Source organism: Brachypodium distachyon, chromosome 3 (assembly GCF_000005505.3).
Source record: "Brachypodium distachyon strain Bd21 chromosome 3, Brachypodium_distachyon_v3.0, whole genome shotgun sequence".
NCBI lineage: Eukaryota > Viridiplantae > Streptophyta > Magnoliopsida > Poales > Poaceae > Brachypodium > Brachypodium distachyon.
In genome coordinates, this window is record NC_016133.3 from 44465950 (window position 1) to 44488978 (window position 23029).

At 43.7% G+C, this 23029-nt stretch overlaps 2 protein-coding genes across 4 annotated transcripts; both read right to left on the minus strand.

The window, feature by feature from the left end:
- Positions 1-343: 343 nt before the first annotated feature.
- On the minus strand, positions 344-4781 carry LOC100836887 (isocitrate dehydrogenase [NAD] catalytic subunit 5, mitochondrial). 3 transcript variants are annotated; one of them, XM_003574916.4, is made up of 8 exons: positions 4621-4781; positions 4204-4374; positions 2034-2354; positions 1776-1937; positions 1600-1674; positions 1326-1435; positions 1181-1253; positions 344-921 (listed from the first exon to the last, which is right to left on the minus strand). In XM_003574916.4, the coding sequence occupies exons 2-8, from the start codon at positions 4357-4359 to the stop codon at positions 730-732; spliced, it is 1089 nt and encodes a 362-aa protein (XP_003574964.1). In that variant the 5' UTR covers positions 4360-4374; positions 4621-4781; the 3' UTR covers positions 344-729. The 3 variants fall into 3 exon arrangements, with proteins under 3 accessions (XP_003574964.1, XP_024317523.1, XP_024317524.1); XM_024461755.1 differs by having other exon boundaries at positions 4204-4369; positions 4621-4765; XM_024461756.1 differs by lacking the exon at positions 4621-4781 and adding an exon at positions 4460-4582.
- Positions 4782-13341: 8560 nt separating this feature from the next.
- On the minus strand, positions 13342-15284 carry LOC100842352 (caldesmon-like). Its single transcript, XM_010238488.1, has 3 exons — positions 14656-15284; positions 13846-14614; positions 13342-13731 (listed from the first exon to the last, which is right to left on the minus strand). Exons 1-3 carry the CDS (start codon positions 15282-15284, stop codon positions 13342-13344), a joined length of 1788 nt encoding a protein of 595 aa, XP_010236790.1.
- Between the last annotated feature and the right edge of the window lie 7745 nt (positions 15285-23029).

A 23029-nucleotide genomic window follows, 5' to 3' on the forward strand; every position in this document is an offset into this window, starting at 1 on the left:
TTGCGGAACACTATAATCATAACCAAAAAAGGATCCATCCTTATTTTTAATTCACGCTACATATTTCTTACGTCACTCGTAAAACAGTACAGTAGTAAAGACTACTTCTTTTACACCCAATAGCAGAAACTCACTGTTTTACCATTTTATAATAAGGAGGGCACTTTGATTGTGTCCAAACATAACCGTCTGGAAAAGGGTGACAAAGTGTTAGGTTTAACATTTGAAGGGTGCAAATGATGAAAATAATCTGGAAGATAGTTGCAGCTACTCCCTCCGTTCCAACCAGCTGCAACTATTTTCCACATTATTTGGAGGGATGTGCAGATTACTAACATAAAGATGAAATCTTAAATAAATCACATGCATCTAAGCCACGCACAATGCGCAAGTGTTATTTCACTCATCTTGGCCGCATTGGTTATATCGATAAGATGTACAATTGACCAAAAGCAAAAGAAGATTGAACTCAGAATGAACAATTTCTATCCGCTGCTATGATGCTGTCAATGATTGATTATTACAGATGATTCTTCAGCTTGACTGCAATGCTGGTAAAACTTTTCCAAGAGCAAGAATGTGATGATTATTTGACGGTCTTAAACCGTGTTAATGCCCAAAGAGGCACGAGGTGCCCGCGACATAACCTATTGAAGCTAAAGCAACCTCTTGACACGCAACAAAATTATGGGGGAGAAAAATAATCAAGAGAAGAACTGCAGCTGGTACTTAGATATGATCGCAAACTGCTTTTGTGTAGTCTGATGTGGATGACTTCCCACCAAGGTCAGCAGTCCTGTACTTCCCCTCCGAGATGGTCTGGAGGATCGCGTTGTGGATCCGGTCTGCTTTGTCGTCGAATCCCAAGTGACGTAGCATCATAACAGCACTTAGCATAAGAGCAGTTGGGTTCGCAAGGTTCTGCAAAGCAATCAAATACCATCATTCAAGCAAGTTAAAGACAAAGGGAGAGTTGTACCAATAACTTGAGTGAAAGACAAGGTCTAGAGAACATGAGATAAAATACAAGAGCTTTTAATTTCATAAACACATAGCGAAGAAAGGCAGAACTGACAAATCAAAACATTAAACATGAAATGTTGGGTTCAAACAAAATGAGAAACCTCAGAATTTAAAAATAGCGAGTCATGACACGGAGTGATATTTAAGATCACTTTACCATGCCAGAGATATCAGGTGCAGAACCATGAACAGCCTCTGCCAGACAAATGCCACCTTCACCAATGTTGCAGCTGGAGAATAAAAAATAGTGAGTTGATGTTGTCTCGATACCGAAATAGATCGACAAAAAGAAACAACTCTACCTGGGAGTTAGGCCCAAGCCTCCGATCAAGCCAGCACATAGATCACTAATAATGTCGCCATAAAGGTTCGGCATCACTAATACATCAAATGTACCAGGGTTCTTCACGAGCTGCCAGCAGATGCAGTTCATGCGCAGTGATGTTAAAAATGAGCATGTAGAATAGAAAACATATTTAATAGATGTAAATAGCATTCCTGTAGTACATAATTATCAAGTCTGTAAACATTAACACCAAAATATGCGCAAGTTGTGATGTTGACAGATCACCATACCGTCATACAGCAATTGTCAATAATGACTTCCTCGTACGTGATTTCAGGGTACTTCTCAGCAACTTCACGGCAACACTAAAATTGTATGTATAAAAAAACAATGCATTAGATGACAAGAAAAATGAAATTACGGAACACATACCATCATGAAGATGTAAGAGAGTAAGCATTTAAACCTTGAGGAAAAGTCCATCAGTTTTCCTCATGATATTGGCTTTATGTATCGCAGAGACCCTCTCCCGGCCATTGGCCTTGGCATAATGGAAAGCATACTCTGCCACTCTTAAACTTGCCTGGCGGGTAATAATTTTCAAACTTTCCACAACACCCCTCACGACCTGGAGAAAAAGTAGGGTGACATGACAAAGGAAGCTAATGAGAACAATGAAAACAACAATACAATATCATCTCTCTAAAGAATGCACACAGCATACCTGATGCTCAAGGCCACTGTACTCTCCTTCAGTATTTTCACGAATCGTCACAAGGTTCACATCATCATATCTAGTCTTGTAGCCAGGGAGGCTGTTGCAAGGTCTGACATTGGCGTAAAGTCCAAGTTCTTTCCTTAAAGTGAGATTCAAAGATCGGTGGCCTTTTCCGATAGGTGTAGCCATAGGACCTTTCAGGCCAACTTTGTTCCTGCGCACTGACTCCAGGCTCTCCCATGTTAAAAAGCTCTCTGTTCTGGGATCAACTTCCGTACCAACATAATGTTCTTCCCATTCTATTGGTACACCTGCAACATTGAATACCTGAAACAGCAACATGAAAACCTTTAAACTACAGATGCAAACAAGCTACCCTAAAGAAATCATATATAAATGAGTTGCATTCATGACCTGATAATTACTCACGTTAACAGCAGTACCCCTGTGAAACACAGTTGTGAAAGTAAAGGTTTACAATTAGAGCAATTTTCTTAGTTAGTTGGGACCATACATGTAACTTCAGTATGAGGAACTATGTTTAATAAATCTCCACAATAGATATGTCTGGTTAGGTCCAGTTGCATAGCAAGAAATACTTACGTCATGCCAGTGCGGTGGTTGTACAATTCGATTGATATAACCTATGTGCTAGAGAAGGGGCCAAGTGTGAAATCATCAGTACAAAAAGGTAGCATCTATCTATTATCAATCAAGAAAGGAATAACTAAGCTCTTCCACTCCGCACCATCCCAGTCTATAGCCCATCTTCACCTACCAATGTTATAATCTCTTTCAAGACATGATCACCGTAGTTACACCTCAACAGTACCACACACAGCACACACAAAGTTCACGAAAAGAAGTGAGGACCATCCTCCATTCATCATGGACATGTTGAAGTCAAGTTCTTTGTTCCCACAATTAGCCAGTTTTGTAATCAGCCATATACAAAGAATTAAATTAATAATCGTCCAACCTAGCAGCCAGTCCTTCTATGCTATTATAGTATTTATGTGCTGTGTTAATAGTTTAGGCTTTATCTGCATCTAGCGAAAGGGCTGGTGGCATGCCAACCACCAAGTAAGGCCCTGTTACGAAATATATTGCCATAGCTGACCCAATCGGTAAAATATCAACACTTGTGGATTTGGCATATGATGTTCTTTTTTTCACTTACATATTACAGAAAAACTAATTGTTATGTTATCATTCCTGACGATTTTTAGGCATCACAGGCAACTTAAGGACCTAACTTTTGTCTTTGAGCCTTTGTTCGTGCTGCATTCAGTATGCAGATACAGTAGAATGCATGCTATTGTAACCATGAAGTAGATATATACCCACTCCATGGATAGTGCATATAATTCATTTATTTAAGATCAATATTAAGCAAAGCTGCTGACACTAAACTTTCTAGAATCAAAAGAAATCCTACATAATCAATTAGAAATTACGGAAACAATAATTGAACATTCCTCTGCAAAGAGGATCCAAACCAAGTTACAACAATGATCCAAAGTAACAAGTAGCATTTTCACATAAATACAGCACAACTCAAGTGCCCCCGAATTCTTAGGAGTTCAGCTCTCAACAAAAGCATAAATCATAAGCGTAAGCATGTGCTTCACCCAATCGCTACAAAACACTCTCCCCTGGATTATTAGTAATAATCTTGAACCTACAGAGCACGTGCTAGACCATGTATTCAAATTTTGAGCATGCATGCTTACGAATTGACTAGGATTCAGCTTCAAAGGCTATTTCTAAACATCCCACCTATAATTGGGGAATAAAAGCAAGTTGGCAACTTATCTTCTCAGCATTACATCTGGATTTTCATGCGAAAAATGAAACTAATAATGATTACTATTATTATTTTTGCTAGGTGTGAGCATTAAACTTATACCTACTGTTATAAGGTGAAACAATAAAGGAATTTTTCCTTTCTGCCTTTCTTTCAAAATTGGACGGAACCAGGAAAATTACAAGAGACGTCACTAGCCATGTGGGCGTTGAACCACTAAACAATTCTCTAGCGCTCACGCCTTGATCAAATAATAAAGGCAGTTCCACGTCACGAGAAAGATAGCACAAGCAAGTTGAATTGCGATCAGAATTTATACATGGATTATTATTACACAGGCATTCCACTAGCAGAAACAAAATTCCGTACCTGCTTGACCGACTCGGCGATCTCAGGCCCGATGCCATCACCGGGAAAGAGCGTTGCGCGGATAGTCTCCCCGGCCTCCGTGGAGAAGGGAGCCGCAGCAGCCCGGCCTGTCATCCGCGGTAGAACGCTCCCCTGAAGCAACCTCCGGAGCGCCATGCCTCCCCAACTACACTGAAAAAAAAAATACCAAATAGGTCAATTAAACATAGACTCTAGATTTCTAGGCAGGCGGAGATTCGATCGAACAGGCACGCACACAAACTAGACACAATTAACGCGCACAAAACCCCAATTGATCGATCGAGCAATAGCGCACGCAGAGGAACGCCCCTCGTTGGTTTCCGATCGAATCGGGGGATAATTCGGGGAACCGCGGAATTGGGGAGATGGGGATCTGACCGAGGGTGAGGAATGTACCGGAAGAAGGAGAGATTCACGAGGAGTGTCGACGGCGGCGGCGGATGGGGGTCTGCGGCGGAGGATGGAGGAGAGATGGGGATGGGAAAGGGAGAAAAGGGTGGAAGGGGACTCGGCTCTCCCCTGTCTGCGGCTCCTCCTTTTCTATTCGGCCATCGATATGGATCGGACGGTCCGCGTATGCTGAGGCCTTATTCTGTTGTTGATTTGGGAGGGACGGTCCCCAACTTTGGTTCTTTCTTGCAGAAGGTGTTTCAAAGTTAGGCACCGATTCAGAAAAATGAGAAATGGTATTTATGAGAGATGATTAGCTAAAGCAACCACTTCAGAGCACATCATTATATATTAGTATTATGTTTCATCGTTGGCCTTATTGTAATGCTAATTGATCACCGCGTTGACACAAGTTTATTATTAAGATAATTATTTAAAAACAACCACTTTGAGACACATCATTATACTTTTGGCATCACACTTGAATTTTTCAACACAATACCGTCAACTTTGCTACTCCATCCATTTCATAATTCTTGTCAAAATATTATATGTATCTAGACGCTTTTTAGAAATAGATACATCCATTTTTTTTGACAAATTTGAGACAAGAATTATGAAACGGGAGTATTGATTATTATCAACAAACCCCCAAAACATCTCGGACGTGGTTGATGGTAAATCCAACCTCTTGAGCCCTCCAGTCAGGCCTACATGGCCTCCCATGTGGACTACGTCGTGTGATGGAGTGTGGGTCCAACATGTGTCCAACGTGTCAATCTCCAACTCGCCTTCCTTCTCTTCTCTCTATGTGTGTGTTCAATGCAGTCAGTGTTTGGAGGAGCTCACTCCTCTCTCTATGCCAATAGTATGCGTACATACTTTTGGGCGAGGATTTCAACGTCGAGCCATTCAAGTACCATCTCGAGTTGATCTGAGATTGTCATCTATGTTGGCTCTGTTGGTGTGCATAGATAGCATGTGCAAGGACATGATCCGTAGCAGCTTTGCAACATGTAGAAACGGCACGTGAGTTCAAGAATTTCCAAATGGACTACGTCAAGTAAGTAGCAACTGGTTGTTATAGAATATTTAGCAGAAGTAGCACCATATCATAGATCAAAGTCACATGCTGAAAAAGGAGAAAATTGAAGGAGGGGGGGGGGGCAATGTACCCCATAGCCCTTAACATTGGATCCACAATATCGGCAAATGATGTCTTCTCATAAGCAGGTCCGTTAGGAATTTCCATATGGACTATGTCAATTAAGTAGCATCTAGTTGTTCTAGAATATTCAGCAGAAGCAGGACCATATTGGAGATCGAACTCACATGCACTTCTACATTTTGCAAAGCTGCCACGAACCATGTCCTTACACCTGCTGTCTAAATACGCCAACAGAGACAACGTAAATGACAATCTCGGATCAAATAATTCCGGTGGACTTGACAAATAAATGAACATCAGAAAATCGTTTGTTTTATGAGGAAGAGCAATTTATCCTAAGAGGAAAATAATAGTAAGATGTTGACGTCTCATATTACATCAATACTTGTCGTTACCATTATTGTTTCTAATTTTATTTTGACAATGGTATATTGTTAGTTATATAACTTCTGATCATGAAAGCGATCAACAAATAACAGAGCTACTCGGATAACGGAGAGTGAGCATGTGTGATGTTAACCTGAGTGGTAGGGCGCATTAATGGTGACAAGGTGGCACCATTGTAGAAGAAAAATGAAGGGGGATGCCCCCATAGTCTGTACATTGGATATAACCATGATAAGAATGACAAGACTCACCTGCCGGAAATCTCCGGGTAGCAGTAGCATGTGTCGATAACAGGAAGTTGGTCAACTACCAACAAATATTGCCCAGTGTGTCTTCTCTATAGATGCTCACTAGATTTATTCAGAAGCAGGTCTGTCGAAAATTTTCTAATGCACTATGTCAAGTAAGTAGCATCTAGTTGTTCTAGAATATTCAGCAGAAGTAGGACCATATCGGAGATCGAAGTCACATGCCGTTGCAGATGTTGCAAAGCTGCTATAGGACCACGTTGCAGCTACTATCTGAGAACGCCACCGAACACTACATAGATGACAACTCAGATCAAATAATTCCGATGGAACCTGAAAACTAAACAAATAAGTGACGAAAACTTGGGACCTAAATTTGCAGAAGAAAACAGAGAGGGGGGGGGGTGCTGTATCCCATAGCCTTTACATTGGATCCCACAATATGGGCAAAGGATGTGTTCTCGTAAGCAGGTCCGTCGAGAATTTCCATATGGAATATGGAATATCTCAATTAAGTAGCATCTAGTTGTTCTAGAATATATTCAGCAGAAGCAGGACCATTTCGAAGATCGAACTCGCATGCCGCTTCTACTTGTTGCAAAGCTGCTATGTGTTGTAAAGCTACTCTAGAAAATGTCCTTGTACCTGCTATCTAAGAACGCCAGTAGAGACAACCTAGATGACAAATTTGGATCCTTGGGGAGCTGCTGTCGACGGAAGTGGAAAAGGAGGAGGAGCAGAGCAGGGAAGGAGATCCTCTCCGTACGTATATATATGGAGCTCCTCTATGCCATTATCCTTTGTTAGGAAGCATTCTAGATCGTAGTGGCCCGTCCCGTAGCTGAGCATGATAGTGTTGACCAAGGTGCTGCTTAGAACGCCTTGCCAACATCATGGCCTCTGCGTTGATCATGCTAAGGATCGAGATCCATGAGTAGCATCTCCATCACACGCGCAAGGGGATATCCAACGGCTCGATGATGCTCATCGACAAGACCATCTCGTCGGTTGTGTCGCCTAACGCCGCACCCGCTATTTTGGCAGTTCATGAATCCCCGTCGTGCAGTGGTCTTTGGCTCCTTTGCCAACCCCATATTGCCATTCGAGGGCGGGGGATGCTATGTATGCGGGAGATGTGGCGTATTTTGCCTGGATGGGCTCAAGTCGTGGAGTGTAGTATAATGGAGGGAGGAAGAGGACTAGGCTTATATTTTTGGAATGGGAGGAGTATTCTTAAGTGGTCGTTTTGAGTAGTTCTCTTTTATTATCAAGCTGCTTTTTACATCCCATTGGGAATGGTTATATTGTCAGATTTTTGATCTATTTCATATGTTGTTTGTAATACCTTGGGTCACCCACTTAAGAGCATCCACAATCATTGGAAAATCACTTCTTAAATGCCTCTTAAGGGCATAGAGGCAACCTGTAACGACTGCAACCTGTCGCCTCTAAGGTTTAGAGGTAGGAAATATCTCTTTCTCCAGAGGCAACCTCTAATCAATAAACACCAACACAAGAGAGAGAGAGACCATGAGAGAGATGCATGTACACTTTACTTGGACGTGGGACCTATCTCAGAGGTAAATTTGTTTCTAGACACTGCATCATTTGGTGATTGTTAAAGTGTATAAGTGGATTGCCTAGCCCTTTCCATCAGATCGGTCTTTTGGTTGCGTTTTCTAGCATATGAAGATTGACATTGTATCAGAGTCAAAGGTCTCAAGTTCAAGTCCTGGCTGAGTTTACACGTGTTGACTTTTCTTCACAGTCACATGTGAGGGGGTGTGTTAAAGTATATAAGTGGATTGGCTAGCCCTTTCCATCATATCGGTCTTTTGGTTGCATTGGTTAGCGCATGAAGCTTGACAGTGATAAATTTAGAGGTGTGTCGTGGGTCTCAGCTTAAGAGTCAGAACTATCTTTAAAAACCATGGATAACGCGAAAATGCCGATCAGCTCCCGAGTTACTTACATCGCGCAATCTTGGGCGCCACTCACGCGTTGAGATCCAGCCGTGGTCGGACCCACGCTATTGTATTCTCCTGGCCCAGCCCTTATTCAATATGTATTCCCCGGTTTTGTTAACGGTCAGTTGGCCCATCGGGGGACTCGTTCAGGGGCCATTCTCGGTGTTGGCGACCAAATAAGATGGGCCATCCAACCGTTACGGACGTGCATACGCGCTTGTGGCCCCGATCCAGTGTACCTACATGGGCCGATGGCATGTCTGACGTCTTTGGTCGCAACGGTTAGTTTGACCATCTTTGACTGCCGCGATTAAACAAAGATGGGTCATCAAATCTATGTGCGGGGGTTGTTGGTCCGTGATCGCGCATACCGACATGGGCCAGTTTTTCTTTTTATTGGACCTGGTTGGAAAAATTATTTTTTGCAGAGCTCGTCCGTCTTTTGTATCCCAACGAAGCTACAGGTCCGTGTCCGTGCATAGCAACATGGGCCAGACTCTTGATGGCACACTTTGAGTGCGAATTTTATTTTGTTGTATCCCGGGCTGAGGTTTTTTTCGGACAGCAGTTTGGGTTGGCACAGTTGTTTTTTGGCTCGTGATCGTGCATACCGACATGGGCCAGATTTTTGTGATCGGACTAGGTTGGAAAAAATGTTTTTTTTAGAGTCCGTCCATCTTTTGTATTCCAAAAGGAAGAGGTCCGTGTCCGTGCATAACGACATGGGCCACACTCTTGATTTCACACTTTGGTTCAAATATTTTTTTTATCCATGTCTGAAATGTTTTATGGCCCATGCCAAAATTAATTGGATTCCAGGCTTTGGTACAAATACTACTTTCTGGCACATGATGAGATTTCGACGCCGTCCAGTTCGGTTTGGCACATGTATTCACGCCGTTCCTCTAAAAAAATGTCTTCACGCCGTAAAGAAATAAAGAACAGAAAACCTCTACACAACCTAGGGAGGTATATTTATTTTCATGACGCAATGAACCCAAACCTCTACACATGTACCAGAATTCCATCCGAAGCCAATCAACTTTTTTTTAACCAAGCCGAAGCCAATCAACTTAGCGATGCTGAGCGGACAGATACATGTTTTCAAATTAAAAGAACTAGTCAAACGCGGGGCACGGGGTGACAATCAACTAATTGGCACAGAAGACGCTTCATGGGCCAGAACAAAAAGAATCGCCCCATGGACCAAATACCGGCTACTGGACCAGAACAAGAGCGCCTCGGCCTGTATTCCCAATTTCAATAATCCAGCCGAGTGGACCTAGCCCACCAGCATTCAAGCCGAACGATGGGATTTCCGGTCCAGACAACAAGACACGAGTAGCTCGGGAGCCAAAAATTCACGTCCGGGAGCAAAAAATTCACGTCCTGGATAACATGCCTTTAATGAAAATTTGACACTACCCTACAAAGGACTAAATAAGTTTAAGGTGTGGGGAACTCTCGAGCCGCCGCATCCATGCGCCCTTGCTGCCACCTGCCGCCGCTGGCAAATAATAATTTGTGTTTGTTTACACGATGTAGAGCGCTGCAAACTATTTTGTGTTGTTTTTTTGAGGAAAAACTATTTTGTGTTTGGTTTGTAAATATGAGCTGAGATGGTATTCATTTCCATATTATGGTTCTACCGGCTCGCCGATTTTTGTGAAATCAAATGGCTCGCGGGCGGGTCCGTGCGTCACCACACCAGCATAAAAGCAGAAGGTTTTTGCACGTGATCAACCAAACATTGGGCCATGTTGGCTGGCTCGCCACGCTCAACTTTTCAGCAAACCAAGCAATTGCTGGCTCCACCACGCTCAAACATCCAAAGATTTTGCTGGGTTCGCACCGCCACCTACAAATGAGCAGCCCCGCCTGGATCAAGAAGCAAACAGAGAACTGATTTTTGGTCACAAAAAAGACAGAGAACTGATTGACTCGCCTTTCTTGAATTGACTCGCCTGCAAGGCTACGGCATTATGCATGTCCGATTTCGTTAGGATGGGCCAAAGCTGAGATATGCTCCGTCTTGGGCCCATGTGAAAAATCAATCGACAGTTGCAGGCATGCAGCTAAGCGTCGTAGGTAAATCGTACGCTAATGGTGCTGCCCGCCGAACAGTGCGCTGACGCTGTGCGTGCCACTGTATCGGAACGAATTTTGTTTTTGCAAACAAGATTTTTTTTGTAAAGGGGGAATTTATTCAAATATCAACAGCACAGAACAGATGTCAGCCTAAAGGCCTTTAAGCTTGGATGTTTACATAGCTGGATAAGAGGGCAAGCAGCACCTCTATGAGAACTGTTGGTACAAGAGAAGATAGGAGAACATCCTGAGAATTTCTTAGCTTTGCTGGCTAGCTGATGAGCTGCAACATTGTTATCCCTGGGAGTAAAGATGATCCTAGTTTTCAGCCTGGAATGGATATTCAGGATCTGATCCATTTGAAGCCTAATGTTCCAATGACCTGGAGCATTGCAAATGTCCTTTTGGCTGCAGGCCGTGGCGACAATCTGGCTGTCCGTGAGCTGATTAGCTTCCTCCATCTGAAGCCCTGCAAGGAGAAGAGCAGCTAAAAGCGCACCCATTGCTTCTGCCTGAAGGGCAGAAGAAACAGGAGCTGAAGATGCTTGGATTTGACCTGTCCATCTTGTGCGAGGCGCCAGGGAGTCGATGAAAATACCGAGGCCTGCAGAAATGGGAACATCGGGACGTGTCTGCAAAGGGCTCTAGGCTGCATCTGATTAGATATTTGATCGACCGTAAAACAGCAGTGGGTATTCTTCCCAAAACCACGGATTGTCGTGTTCTCCACAAGGACTAGGCGGTCAACAAATGAGCTAGTACTAAAGCTAGATGAATCAATTGCAAGGGATAATATTTGAACCGAAAATAAAGACAACAATGCAGCGATGAACAATATTTTTGTGATTTTCGGTAACAGCAGCAACACCGGACATAACTTAACTACTAGGCAACAAAATTAATCACAAGCAAACATATAAGAAAGGGATAGAAGCCAGTTGTTTGGGAAAGTGAGAGAATTTGCTACAGCTGAAAGATCGAGGATGGGGGTTGTGAATGTGACCAGCTTTAATTCTTTCTTCAAAATGAAGAGTGAAGAGTGAAGACAGTCACAGTACTTCGATAATTTTAGAGTTGCAGCGGAAAAAAGAAAGATGAACATGTTTAGCAGCGGCAATGAAGACAGAACACAATGAATCAGTTATACTTCACGGAGTAAAGGTTGAGGAACGAAATCACCAAGACTGAAGACACAGGGATTTGTTTTCGAAGTTCAGATTGTTGGCACAATCCTACGTCTCCGTTGAGGGGCTGAGTCACGCAAGACTCGCGGACACACAAGTCCACCCAATCCTCCTGAGTTAAGACCGAAGTCTCGCCCAGTTACTCGAGGTAGATCTTGAGGTGATCTCCGGATCTTCACAGACTGGTTGATGGTCAATCACAATCTTCGATTGCTCTTCAACACTGACTCCTAGCCGTCTAGGTGGTGCCAATCACCAAGAGTAACAAGTTTCAAGTGCTCGGCTAGAGAAGGGATCCCATTCTTCACGCTCAGTTCAGCTTTCTAAAGGTTTTATCCAGTGTTCTTCAAAACAACTCACTCGGGATCACCACCGAATTCTTTCGGGGTGGGTCGTTTTATATAGCCTTGGCCACGTCTGATCTAGCCGTTTTATATAGACTCAGGACGATCAGAAACTGAGGTAGGAGGAAGCACATACGGCTCTGGATCTTGAGGCTTCAGCAAAAAGTACTTGTGCTGATGCTCCAACTCAAAACGCTTCTCAAACAACTGCAGGATGATCTTCATAATGTGGGGTGCATAGGGCAGAGCACGCACACGGTATGCTGAGACATGAGTGATGGCTGAAGAATATAGTCTCCAAAATCTTTCTTCTCACCCTTGAAGATGGCAAGCAGCAGATTGCGGTGAAGACCGGCTATCTCACTAGAACTGCCTTGCTTGGGAGAGAGAGTGAAACGGAGAATGTCATTGAGAATCTTCACTTCAGGATTCAACCTAGCTAGTCCTCCATAGGCGCCAGAGAATCCTTCTTCATAGGGAATGACAATGTCTTCATCTGAGGCAGCCTGTTCTTCATGGATCTTGGGTTGGCCATCGAACTCAGCGAGACCAAGGAAATCCTTGAAGTGCCTGAAGGTGCAGCTGTGTCTGTCACCATCTGTCATCCAGTAGATGTTGTAGCCCTTTGAGTTGTCTTCAAATCTGTAGACCTTTCTGCCGAAAGTAGCATAGAACTGAAGAATCATTTCATCATTCCAATTCTGGCAGGTCTGAACAAACTTGAGCAGATGCATATTATTAAGAGCATTGGCAGCAGTCATGACTCCACTCTGACGATTGATGGCGAACCATTCATCATTGATGTACTTCATCTTGGCAAAGTGGGTCCGTGACAGAAGAATCTGCGCATAGTAGTCCTGCTGCTCAGAGACCAAAACCTCCAGTCTTCAGCTGATCTCTCCTCCTTGTACTTCAGCCCATTCTCCAGCCTCACAAGGCGAATCTCAGCGTTCTTCAGGGCCTTGAAGTAAACCTTCTCTCGGTCAGAGGATATAGGCATCTTTGGCTTGGGAGGTAACAGCTCGCGGTTGTCTTCAGACATAGTTTGAGATCTCACAAGCATCCATGAGAGTCTCCTGTCTTCACGATCCTTAGCGAGTCCGGATCGTCTTTTCTTCGGCGCAGGCTTGAGCAGATCTTCTGGCAGACGGTCAATCTCCATTAGATCATCAGAGGCTTGCGCGGGGTCTCTCTCTTCTTCCTTCTTTTCTTCTTCCTTCTCTTCTTCTTTCTCCTCATCACTTGAGGAATCTGGGTCGGACGGGGCAACAATCTTCTTCTTCTTAACCACTTTCTTCACACAAACTTCCGGCGTTGGCACTGGGGCATCTGCATCAGTTTCTACGTCATTGGCATGCAAATCATGAGTGGCTTCAACTTCGAAGTCACAGGTTCTTCCTTCTTCAGCAGAGACATCCACTGATGAAGTGCGAGGCAACGAGCTGCTGGTGGGGGTTCCTCAGGACGGATGATGTCTTCTTGGTTCTTCCCCAGCACCTCATCTCCTTCTTCCTGTTGAGCGGTGTGCTCAGACAGTACCGTGGGGGATGAAGCAGCTTGTTCCTGTTCCTCAGCAAGTGAAGTAAGCTTGACTGTTGATGTATCTGGCACAAGTGTGTCAATAGCTTTCTTTAGAGGAACTGTCGCAGATGATGAAGTGGAGGAACTTCTTCCGGCAGGAACTTTGATCTTCAAACCAAACTCCTTGGCAGTCTTCTTCACTTCAGCGATCTGAGACGCCTAACGAGTCATAGTGATCTTCTTTGATGGGACGGTCTGAGGTAAATCCTGACTTTCTTCAGAGTCAGAGGGGGCAGCTGTATCATGTCTAGCCTTGAGACCAACCTCACGACGGGTCTCACGAGCTGCATCCCTGGTCTTCTCATATTCTGTCTTCTCCCGATCAACTTCTTCATTTTCGCCTTCTACTTCAGGCGTTTTCTCGGCGGCTTTCTTCCTTGCTTCACTCTTAGTCTTATCAGCCTTCAGGCTTTCGGCTACTTGTTTCATCTGTTCAGCGAGCAGAGCTTTCTTCTTCTTCTCAAGCTCAGCTAGAGTTTTCAACGGAAGTTCTTTTTCTTTCTTCAGGGCAATGAGGTCAGCCCTTTTCTTCTCTTCGGTTTCCTTCTCAGCCTTCTTCTGCAATTCAGCAGCTTTTTTCTCCTTCAAGGCAGCTTTTGCCTTCTCCTTCTCAACACGTTTCTTCTCAGCACGGTCTTCTTCTTCTAACCGCCTGGCAACACGCAAACTGCGGTTCTGCTCCCATTCTTCAGCCCGAGTCTTGGCAACAATCAGGCCTTCAACATAACTCATGAGGGAATCCGGGAGCGTTCCTTCATTGAAAGCAGCAAGCAGAACTGGATCAATGTGAACAACTTGAGGAGGATAAGGAACTTCTCCAGAGGCCATGGCGGCAGCAGCAGCATCCTTGGATGAGGAACCGGGTCCATCAGCAGATGCTTTCCTAGCTTTCTTCAGATTCTTCTTGAACTGTTTCTCTGCATCTTCAGCGGCTTTCCTCTTCTCAGGCACCTTGGCCTTGCCCTTGGAGTCTTCACTGGGCTTGTTGTGAGGCGCAAGAGGAGGCAGTGAAGAACTTCCGATCCTGGATGCTCTGGCAGGACCGCGCAATTCAACGGCTGGTTAGACAGGAACACATCGCTGTCTTCAGTGTCTGAAGCCTTCTTGGACTTGGGCTTCTTTGAGAGGTCAACGTAGTTGATATCTCTGATGATCTGCAGAGCTCTTCTGTTGAATTCATCACGGTGAGGTCCGCCTTCCTTGCGGGCAATCTTGAAGTTTCTCAGCTTGGGAGCCGGCAAATACAGGTTGGCACTCTCCGCTTCCTTTGTTCTTCTCCGAATCTCAGCGGCCAACACACGAGAGTGCTTGCGGATAATGTGCTGGAGACGGTGCTTTCTCTTTATTCTAGTCTCCTCTTTCACATCTTCTTCTGAAGAATAGAAGACAAGGATTTCTTCAGCAGTGGGAGCAGGCACGTCCTTGAACTTCTTCACCTTCTCCTTCTTCTCTGCCTTGGGCTTAGACACCACTTTCTTTCCACGACAGGGCAAGACTTCACCAGGCCGTGGGGAGTTGATGGCATACTTCAGGCGCACACCAGGAGAGGGTGTCACTCTCAGAGGCACATGGTCTTTAATTTCTTCATCTGAGTCTTCAATGTTTACTCTGGTAGAAACCGGCGGTGAGGGCTCGGGCGTTGAGTCAAACTGGTACCGTTCTTCTCTATCAGAGTCATTGCTGGAGCGGGTAGAATCAGACATGGTGACACCTGTGAAGTAGAGGATACGAAGAATAGGCAAGAAGTACACAATTTCTCAGCTACAAAACGATTTTGACAAAGAGTTTTTAGTTGAAGCAGATTTACTACGTTTGTGAAGAATGACAACTCTGTTCTTCAACGAAGACAGCTACACAGATCTAAACTGAAAAACTACTAGAGAGCTTCAACCTAGATCTGTTTAGTTAGAACTTCGGAAAAACGGAGCATGTCAATCTACGCAAACATAGCGATCTACAGGAGTGAGAATTCATCTAATGAAGATTTGAAGTGTACCTAGGATGAGCTTGGTGAAGAACAGAGGAATCACCGAAACCCTAACCGCAAAGCCCTAACTCGGTGAGAGCGATCAATCTATTGCAGCAAAAGAGGATTTTAGATGCGTTTGCTACACGGAATCGATCTAAGAGGGGAAAAACGACGCTTGCCTGGAATTCCCGACTTGAATCGATGTAGAACAGCGACGATGCTGAAGATCCGAGCTTGAAGAATGCGTCCGGGCGTTCGCGGCGAGGAGGAGGTCGCGAGAGCTTCGAGCGCGAGAGCGGTAGATTTTGGGGGCTGAGGTGATTTTTCAGAGGGGTGGAAATCCTTATATAGGGAGGTGAAAAAGGAGGAGCTTGCCGGTATCTTTTTATCCCAAAATTTCCGTTAGGATTTCCCCGTACGGTTTAAATTTCCTTAGGGATAAGATTTTACCGTTCGGAAAGATTCGTGAAGATTATGGCTAAAACGGAGATTCCATTGAAGTTGTATTCTTCAGAACTTTGAAGACTGTCGGTTTTACAGAAAACAACTCATTTTTGAAGAATGAAAATTCTTGCATCACTAACAAAGAATTTGATGATACTTGAATTACGATGAACAGACTTTGTGTACATACAAGAAATAGGTAAGATAGATAGGTTCTAAGGCGTCCTTAAGTTTCATTTTCATCTCTCAGCAAGAGGCAACAGCAGTGAAGAACAACTGTGCAAATGAATTTGAAGAAAGAAACAAATAACAGGCTTCTAAATCTACTGAAGACAAACGAAAACGAAAAACAGATAACACAAACTGAGGAATAGAAAAACTGAAGACAATGCAGGCGAAGTAAGCATGAATGCAAGAGTATATTCACAAGTATGCAAGTCTTCAAGAGACATTCCGGAAATCCAAGATGTTTAATTCACTCCTCAGCTCACAGAATCTGATTTTGTCAAGTGGTTTGGTGAAGATATCTGTGAGTTGTTTGTCTGTCCTCACATGGTTTAGGCTAATTTCTCCTTTGGACACATGATCTCTGAGGAAATGGCATCCACTGAGATACCGAAGTCTTTGAGAGTTTGTCTCATCCAGAGAAGTTGGACACAACAACTATCTGCTGAAACATATTCTACTTCCGCCGTCGACAAAGCAACAGAGTTCTGCTACAGCTGAAAGATCGAGGATGTCACAGGGGGGGAGGGGGTTGTGAATGTGACCAGTTTTAATTCTTTCTTCAAAATGAAGGGTGAAGACTGAAGACAGTCACAGTACTTCGATAATTTTAGAGTTGCAGCGGAAAAAAGAAAGATGAACATGTTTAGCAGCGGCAATGAAGACAGAACACAATGAATCAGTTATACTTCACGGAGTAAAGGTTGAGGAACGAAATCACCAAGACTGAAGACACAGGGATTTGTTTTCGAAGTTCAGATTGTTGGCACAATCCTACGTCTCCGTTGAGGGGCTGAGTCACGCAAGACTCGCGGACACACAAGTCCACCCAATCCTCCTGAGTTAAGACCGAAGTCTCGCCCAGTTACTCGAGGTAGATCTTGAGGTGATCTCCGGACCTTCACAGACTGGTTGATGGTCAATCACAATCTTCGATTGCTCTTCAACACTGACTCCTAGCCGTCTAGGTGGTGCCAATCACCAAGAGTAACAAGTTTCAAGTGCTCGGCTAGAGAAGGGATCACCACCGAATTCCTTCGGGGTGGGTCGTTTTATATAGCCTTGGCCACGTCTGATCTAGCCGTTGTGACCCGTTGGATAAAGTGAACTTTGAGCCTCCAGCTCACACTTTATCACTTCGTCTCACAACGGTTAGATTAGGTAGTCAAGCACGAAAGCGACAGATTTTCAAACACATTTGAACTCAGAGTGAAGACTTCACGCGGAAGTTTCTGTGAAGCCTGAAATGCTTCATTCTTCACTCCGACGAAAAACACACAGAAAAAGGTTTTCGCCTAAGCTGAACATGAAGAATAAGGTTTCACCTAAACCAGCTCCACACTTCAAACCCCCGTTAATAGTACGGCGTTCCTATACTCAAGTGAAAGAAAAAGCTACGGAAAAACCTATGAAAAATGCTATACTTCACGTTCTTCACTGAGTTCTTCATACTTCATGCTAGTACCTGTACTTCAATTTTAGGGGTCATCGATGCTGGTTAAACCAACTCTTCTGAGGAACTAAAACCTGAAACACTTAGTGTAACTCATTAGTTCCTCAACCATGTTGTCATCATTCATCAAAACCCATACAGGGGCAAGGTTTCCCTTTCAACAGCACATACACATAATATCATAGAAAATGGGTTAGAACAAGAACAGAATTATTATGAAATTATCACAAGCTATGATGCAATAGCTCACAAAAATCCATCACAAGTCAATAACTAGACAAGAATAGCAAAGAAGAAGACAGGGATAGAGTGAAACTTGTTGCTAATTCATGTGAGCATTACATCAAACACTTGGCATGCATGAAACAAGTTCTCAATTTCAGTTCATAGAAACAGAAAGTAATGGGAAAAGGGAGAGATGTAGATGGGATTAACCCAAGGAGAAGGAGCAGCACAAGTTGGAGAAGGGGAAGAAGCTCAGGTTGTTCTTCGTGCTTGCTGGAGTCACTTGTTCTTCGCCGGAGAAGAGGAAGAAGCTCAGCAGCTTGATGAATCATGGAGGAGCTGCAGCTTGCTGTTGATATAGACGAGGAGATGGGCTGCAGCTCCTGCCCTGCGATGTGGAGGAGAGGCTGCAACAGGTCGGGGGCACGGGGCAGTAGCAAACTTGGTGGCACGCCGCCACGCCGGCCTGGCCGCGGCAACGGCCGGTGGTGGAGCAGCAGCAGGGAGAGGAAGGGGAAGAATGCCAGGCATGGGGCTTCGTATGTGAACAGCTAGGGATTTCAATCCCCACTCCTCTGGCTATTATGCATTCTGGCCCTTCTACTTTTCTTCCTCTCCCACAAGTAGGTCCTTTTCTCTTCATATAAGCTCTTGCTTTCTTGTATTCTTTATACTCAGGTCCTCAAGAATAAAGCTTCATTTGCAGCTTGTCCAAAATTAGGAGAAAGTGTGCCTTTTCGCACCGTTCTGCAGGAAATATAAATCAAAGTGTAAATTTGCTCACTTGATCACATATTGTACTTATAGCATTCAATTTTGAGGCAAAAAGAGATTAAAATGGTGCCAAAAGGTAGGCAAATATCATGCAAATATGACCTTGATCAATATCGAACCCGGCAAGATGCGATGAATTATCCTTAGCATTTGAGACACTCAAGGTAGTAGGAAGAGCACGCCATTCAAGATCAGCACCTGCAATAAGACTCTTTGCATTTGGGGCCACCTGAAGAGGAGAAGTAATTTTCCTATTGAACAGATAATTATTCCTAGATTTCCAAAGGCACCATAGAAAAGTAAAAACATCTCTAATGTTGGCCAGAGGATGGTTAGAGCTCAGAATAGCCTGAAGAATAGAAGTAAGTGAAGAAAGTTGAAGAGCAAAGACTTCAGACCTAAGATGCCAAGGAGCAGCAAACCAGGCCGCCTTGGAGAAGGGGCATAAGAAAAATAAATGAATTTCATCTTCCAAAGCACCACACCTGGCACAAACCTTTTTTACGTGAATTGAATACTTACCGACTCTTTTACCTGTCAGAAGGGCTCTCCTAACAAGACGCCAAGCAAAAGTCTTTATTCTGGGCAGCAATGACATGTCCTTCCAAATAGTCAGAAGCGTCGCTTTTTCCTGTGATGTAATAGGTGGCAAAGAAGAATTATTTTGGATAGCTTGAGCGTAGTGTCTGTAAGCACTTTTGAGAGAGCAGAGGCCTGTGGAACTGTGCCGCCAACAAAGATTATTAGAGTCTTGACCATGGATAACTGGAGTTTGAAGAATGACATTAGCAGTAGGGGAATCAAAAAGTTGATAGATAAGGCTGTCATTCCAGGATTTGGAATTAGGAAGCCAAAGATCCTTCACTTGGGCAGGATATCTAAAAGGAGAAGGTTGGATCTTTAGATAATCATGGACATTTTCCCAAATAGGGCACCAAGGGTCACTCCAGATTGAAACATTCCCATTTCTAAGTTGGTAAAAACAAGAAGACTTGATGATGGGCCGGATTTTTAAGATGGAGGCCCAGAAGGCCGACTTAGGAGTTTTAGTGCAAGATTTCCAGAAGGAAAATCAGGAAAAACACTTAGCTTTAAGAATAAGAGAGAGAGAGAGAGAGAGAGAGAGAGAGAGAGAGATGACTTTGAGGTTCATTAGCAATTCTCCAAGCAGATATAATAAGAAGGCTTTTGTTCATAGCTTGAATATCTCTCACACCAAGTCCTCCAAGGCTTTTGGGTTTGCAGATATCAAAACAAGCTCTAAGGCATAAAGGTTTGGTTTGCGCACCTTCCCTAACTCCAGTCCACCAAAAGTTCCTGATAATAGCTGTGAGTTTAGCAAGAAACTTGTTGGGAAAAAGGAAATTGGACATGTAATAGATAGGGATGGAGGAAAAAAACCGAATTGATAAGAATGAGCTTGCCAGCATGAGAGAGCTTGTTAGCCTTGAAACCATTGAGCTTGTTGTTAAACTTATCGATGATGAAGTTATAAGCAGAAACTCTGTCCTTAGCTGGAAGAATGAGAGGATGACCCAGGTGCAAAGTGCTGTTGTCAAGGTTTTGGATAGGAAAAATAGATTTTATATGGGCCATGGAGTTCTGGTTAACATGATTACTAAAGAGAATGGGTGATTTGTTTCAGTTGGGGGTTTGACCAGAGAGACGACAAAACTCCGCTATAATATTGGAAATAGTGTTAGCCTCCTCACAAGAAGTGTCACCACATATAAGGAGGTCGTCGGCATACATGAAAGAATGAATGGGCGGGCAGAGGGGTCCGAGAGTGATGCCACGGAGTTGTCTGTTATTCATTGCCTCTTGAAGACTGACAGAAAGCTCGTTAGCAGCAAGGACAAAAAGGTACGGAGAGAGAGGACAACCTTGACGAATGCCTCTGCTACTTTGGAATCTATCAAAAGGTTGACCATTAATGATTACAGAAAATGTGGGCGAGGTAATGCAAACTATGATTGAATCAATGAAATGACCTTGTAGCCCCTTTCGAACCAGCGCTCGACGAATGAAGTGCCACTCAAGTCTATCTAAAGCTTTAGCCAAGTCAATTTTAACCATGAAAGCAGGTTGTTTTCAGGACTTAAGATTGACAGAGTGGGCTATTTCTTGGGCAGAATTTAAGATTGACAGAGTGGGCTATTTCTTGGGCTACAACAAGATTGTTAGTAATACGTCTACCCTTGATAAAAGCCTGCTGCATGGGATCAATGTAATCAGGAAGATGAGGCTTTAAGAGATTAGCAAGAGATTTGGAAATGATTTTGTAAGCAACATTGCAAAGGCTTATGGGTCTGAAATCTTGTGGAGAAACTGGAGAGATTTTCTTAGGAATAAGAGCAATATGAGTATCATTCAGACGAGTAGGGAGAGTACTCATGGAGTAAAAGGAATGAACAAGATTAGTAATGTCGTCTCCAATACAGCTCCAGGCAGACACATAAAAGGCAACATTAAAACCATCAGGGCCTGGGGAAGCATTTCTTTTCATTGATTTGAGGATCTGAAAAATTTCTTCCTTGCTAGGGATTGAGTAAGTAAAATCTTTCGGAGAAGTTGGGTCCCTGTTATTCGACTCCTCTTGAACCTGAACATTATTAGAGGAAGTAGCAAAGAGCGCAGCAAAATAACTTATAAAGGAATTTGCTATAAGTTCAGAGTCATAATGAATATCACCTGAATTATCCTTGATGCAAACTATTCTATTTCTTCTTCTTCTCTTGAGGACTGACTGGTGAAAGAAATTGGTATTTCTGTCATTGTGAGTAGCCCAATGTTTTTTGGCTCTTTGCTTAAGTTGCTCAGTCATCTTGGTCATTGTTTCTTCGTATTGAGTGGTGAGCATGGCTTCTTTGTTGTGGTCTTGGGCATGGGGAGGCTGCATTTGTATTTGGTTTATCTGCTCCTGGATTTCTTCAAGCTGAATCTAGAGAGGTTTCTTTTTCCTACACCATTTCTTTAAGGTACCTGCCAGGTTAGTAGTTCTAACAGGAAAGCTTTGATTAAGAGAAGAAACCCATTGGGTTCTAGCAGTAGACTGAAAATCATCTTCCATCAACCACCAATTTTCGAATTTAAAGTTTAAACGAGGCCGGCGGAAGGAAGAGTCGGTAATTGTAAGAACAGGCGCATGATCACTCAAGATGATAGGTAGATTATAAACATCGGTATTAGGGAAACTAGCGCACCAATCAGCATTCGCAAGACAACGGTCCAGTCTCTCATACACCGGAGTAGAAGTAAAACGCTTGTTGCACCAAGTATAAGCAGGACCATTGAAACCTAAGTCAACCAAACCACAACGCTTGACAAAATGATTAAAACGCTGCATACGAGAAGCATTGATATTGGAACTAGATTTTTCATCAGGGTTCATCACATTGTTAAGATCTCCCATAGAAAACACAGGAAGCGCAAGGTTATCATGCACAAAAGCTTCCACTTGGTCCCAGATAGCATGGTCATCACGGTGATACGGGTCGCCATATATACAAACAAGCGCAAAGGTGACCCTAGGGTTACTGCTAACAACTTTAGCTAGGATTAAGTTACTAGAGGTGAACTGCACATTGACCTCAGCTTCATGAGTCCAAAGAAGCCACAACCCTCCCGCACGACCATTAGAAGGAACAACGATGCTATCGTGAATATTAAAACGATTATTAAGTTGGGAGGAGGTAATCACATAATTTTTTGTTTCGGCAATGAAAGTTACCTGGGCTTTTGTCGAGTGAAGAAATTGGGAGAGGTAGGTCAATTTCTTATTGCCGAGGTCCCTGCCACAACCACAATAGTTCCAAGCCATGAGCCTCATTGCTCTAGCACTTGCAGCATAGATCCAGCAGCCTCTAGGGGCTATGCCATCAAACCCAGTACTTGCATCACGCGCTAGGTATCAAACCCAAGTGGGGAAGGATGGATTTGGGAAGGCAACGCCAGAGGATTTGGGAAAAACGAAGATAGGGGCAGATGACGGGGAATGGGGACTGGGAGATGAGGAAACGGAGAAAGATACAAGATTTTGAGCAGTCAAGGAGCAGGAGCAAAGTAAGAATCAGATCTGAAGAGGATTGAAGAGATTAAGGAAGAGATTTGGGGAGAATCGACATATCGCCATTGACGCCTCTAAGGTTGTGTTTGTTTGGGATGGAGCTCCACAGCTGCAGATTCTAGAATCAGCTGTGGCTGCCAGCTGCAGCTGGAAGGTTGGAGCTGTCTGATGCCTGTTTGTTTGTGCGGCTGGTCCGGCTGCAGCTGCAACTGAAATATGCTGAAATGATCCTGTAGTTTTGGTATTAGTGCTGACTGTAGTATACCTTAATTGCCTTATAATTCTGTAAGTT

Excerpts from the sequence above, each read along its gene's own strand:
- LOC100836887 (XM_003574916.4), bottom strand. The coding sequence starts at position 4,359 with ATGGCGCTCCGGAGGTTGCTTCAGGGGAGCGTTCTACCGCGGATGACA. Across the intron at positions 2,355-4,203 it reads TCGCCGAGTCGGTCAAGCAG|GTATTCAATGTTGCAGGTGT; the intron begins GTACGGAATTTT and ends TTGCTGTTTCAG. Across the intron at positions 1,436-1,599 it reads TTGACAATTGCTGTATGACG|CTCGTGAAGAACCCTGGTAC; the intron begins GTATGGTGATCT and ends ATCTGCTGGCAG.
- LOC100842352 (XM_010238488.1), bottom strand. The coding sequence starts at position 15,284 with ATGTCTGATTCTACCCGCTCCAGCAATGACTCTGATAGAGAAGAACGG. Across the intron at positions 14,615-14,655 it reads GACACTGAAGACAGCGATGT|AGCATCCAGGATCGGAAGTT; the intron begins GTTCCTGTCTAA and ends CGGTCCTGCCAG. Across the intron at positions 13,732-13,845 it reads CTCGTGAGACCCGTCGTGAG|ATCGCTGAAGTGAAGAAGAC; the intron begins GTTGGTCTCAAG and ends TAGGCGTCTCAG.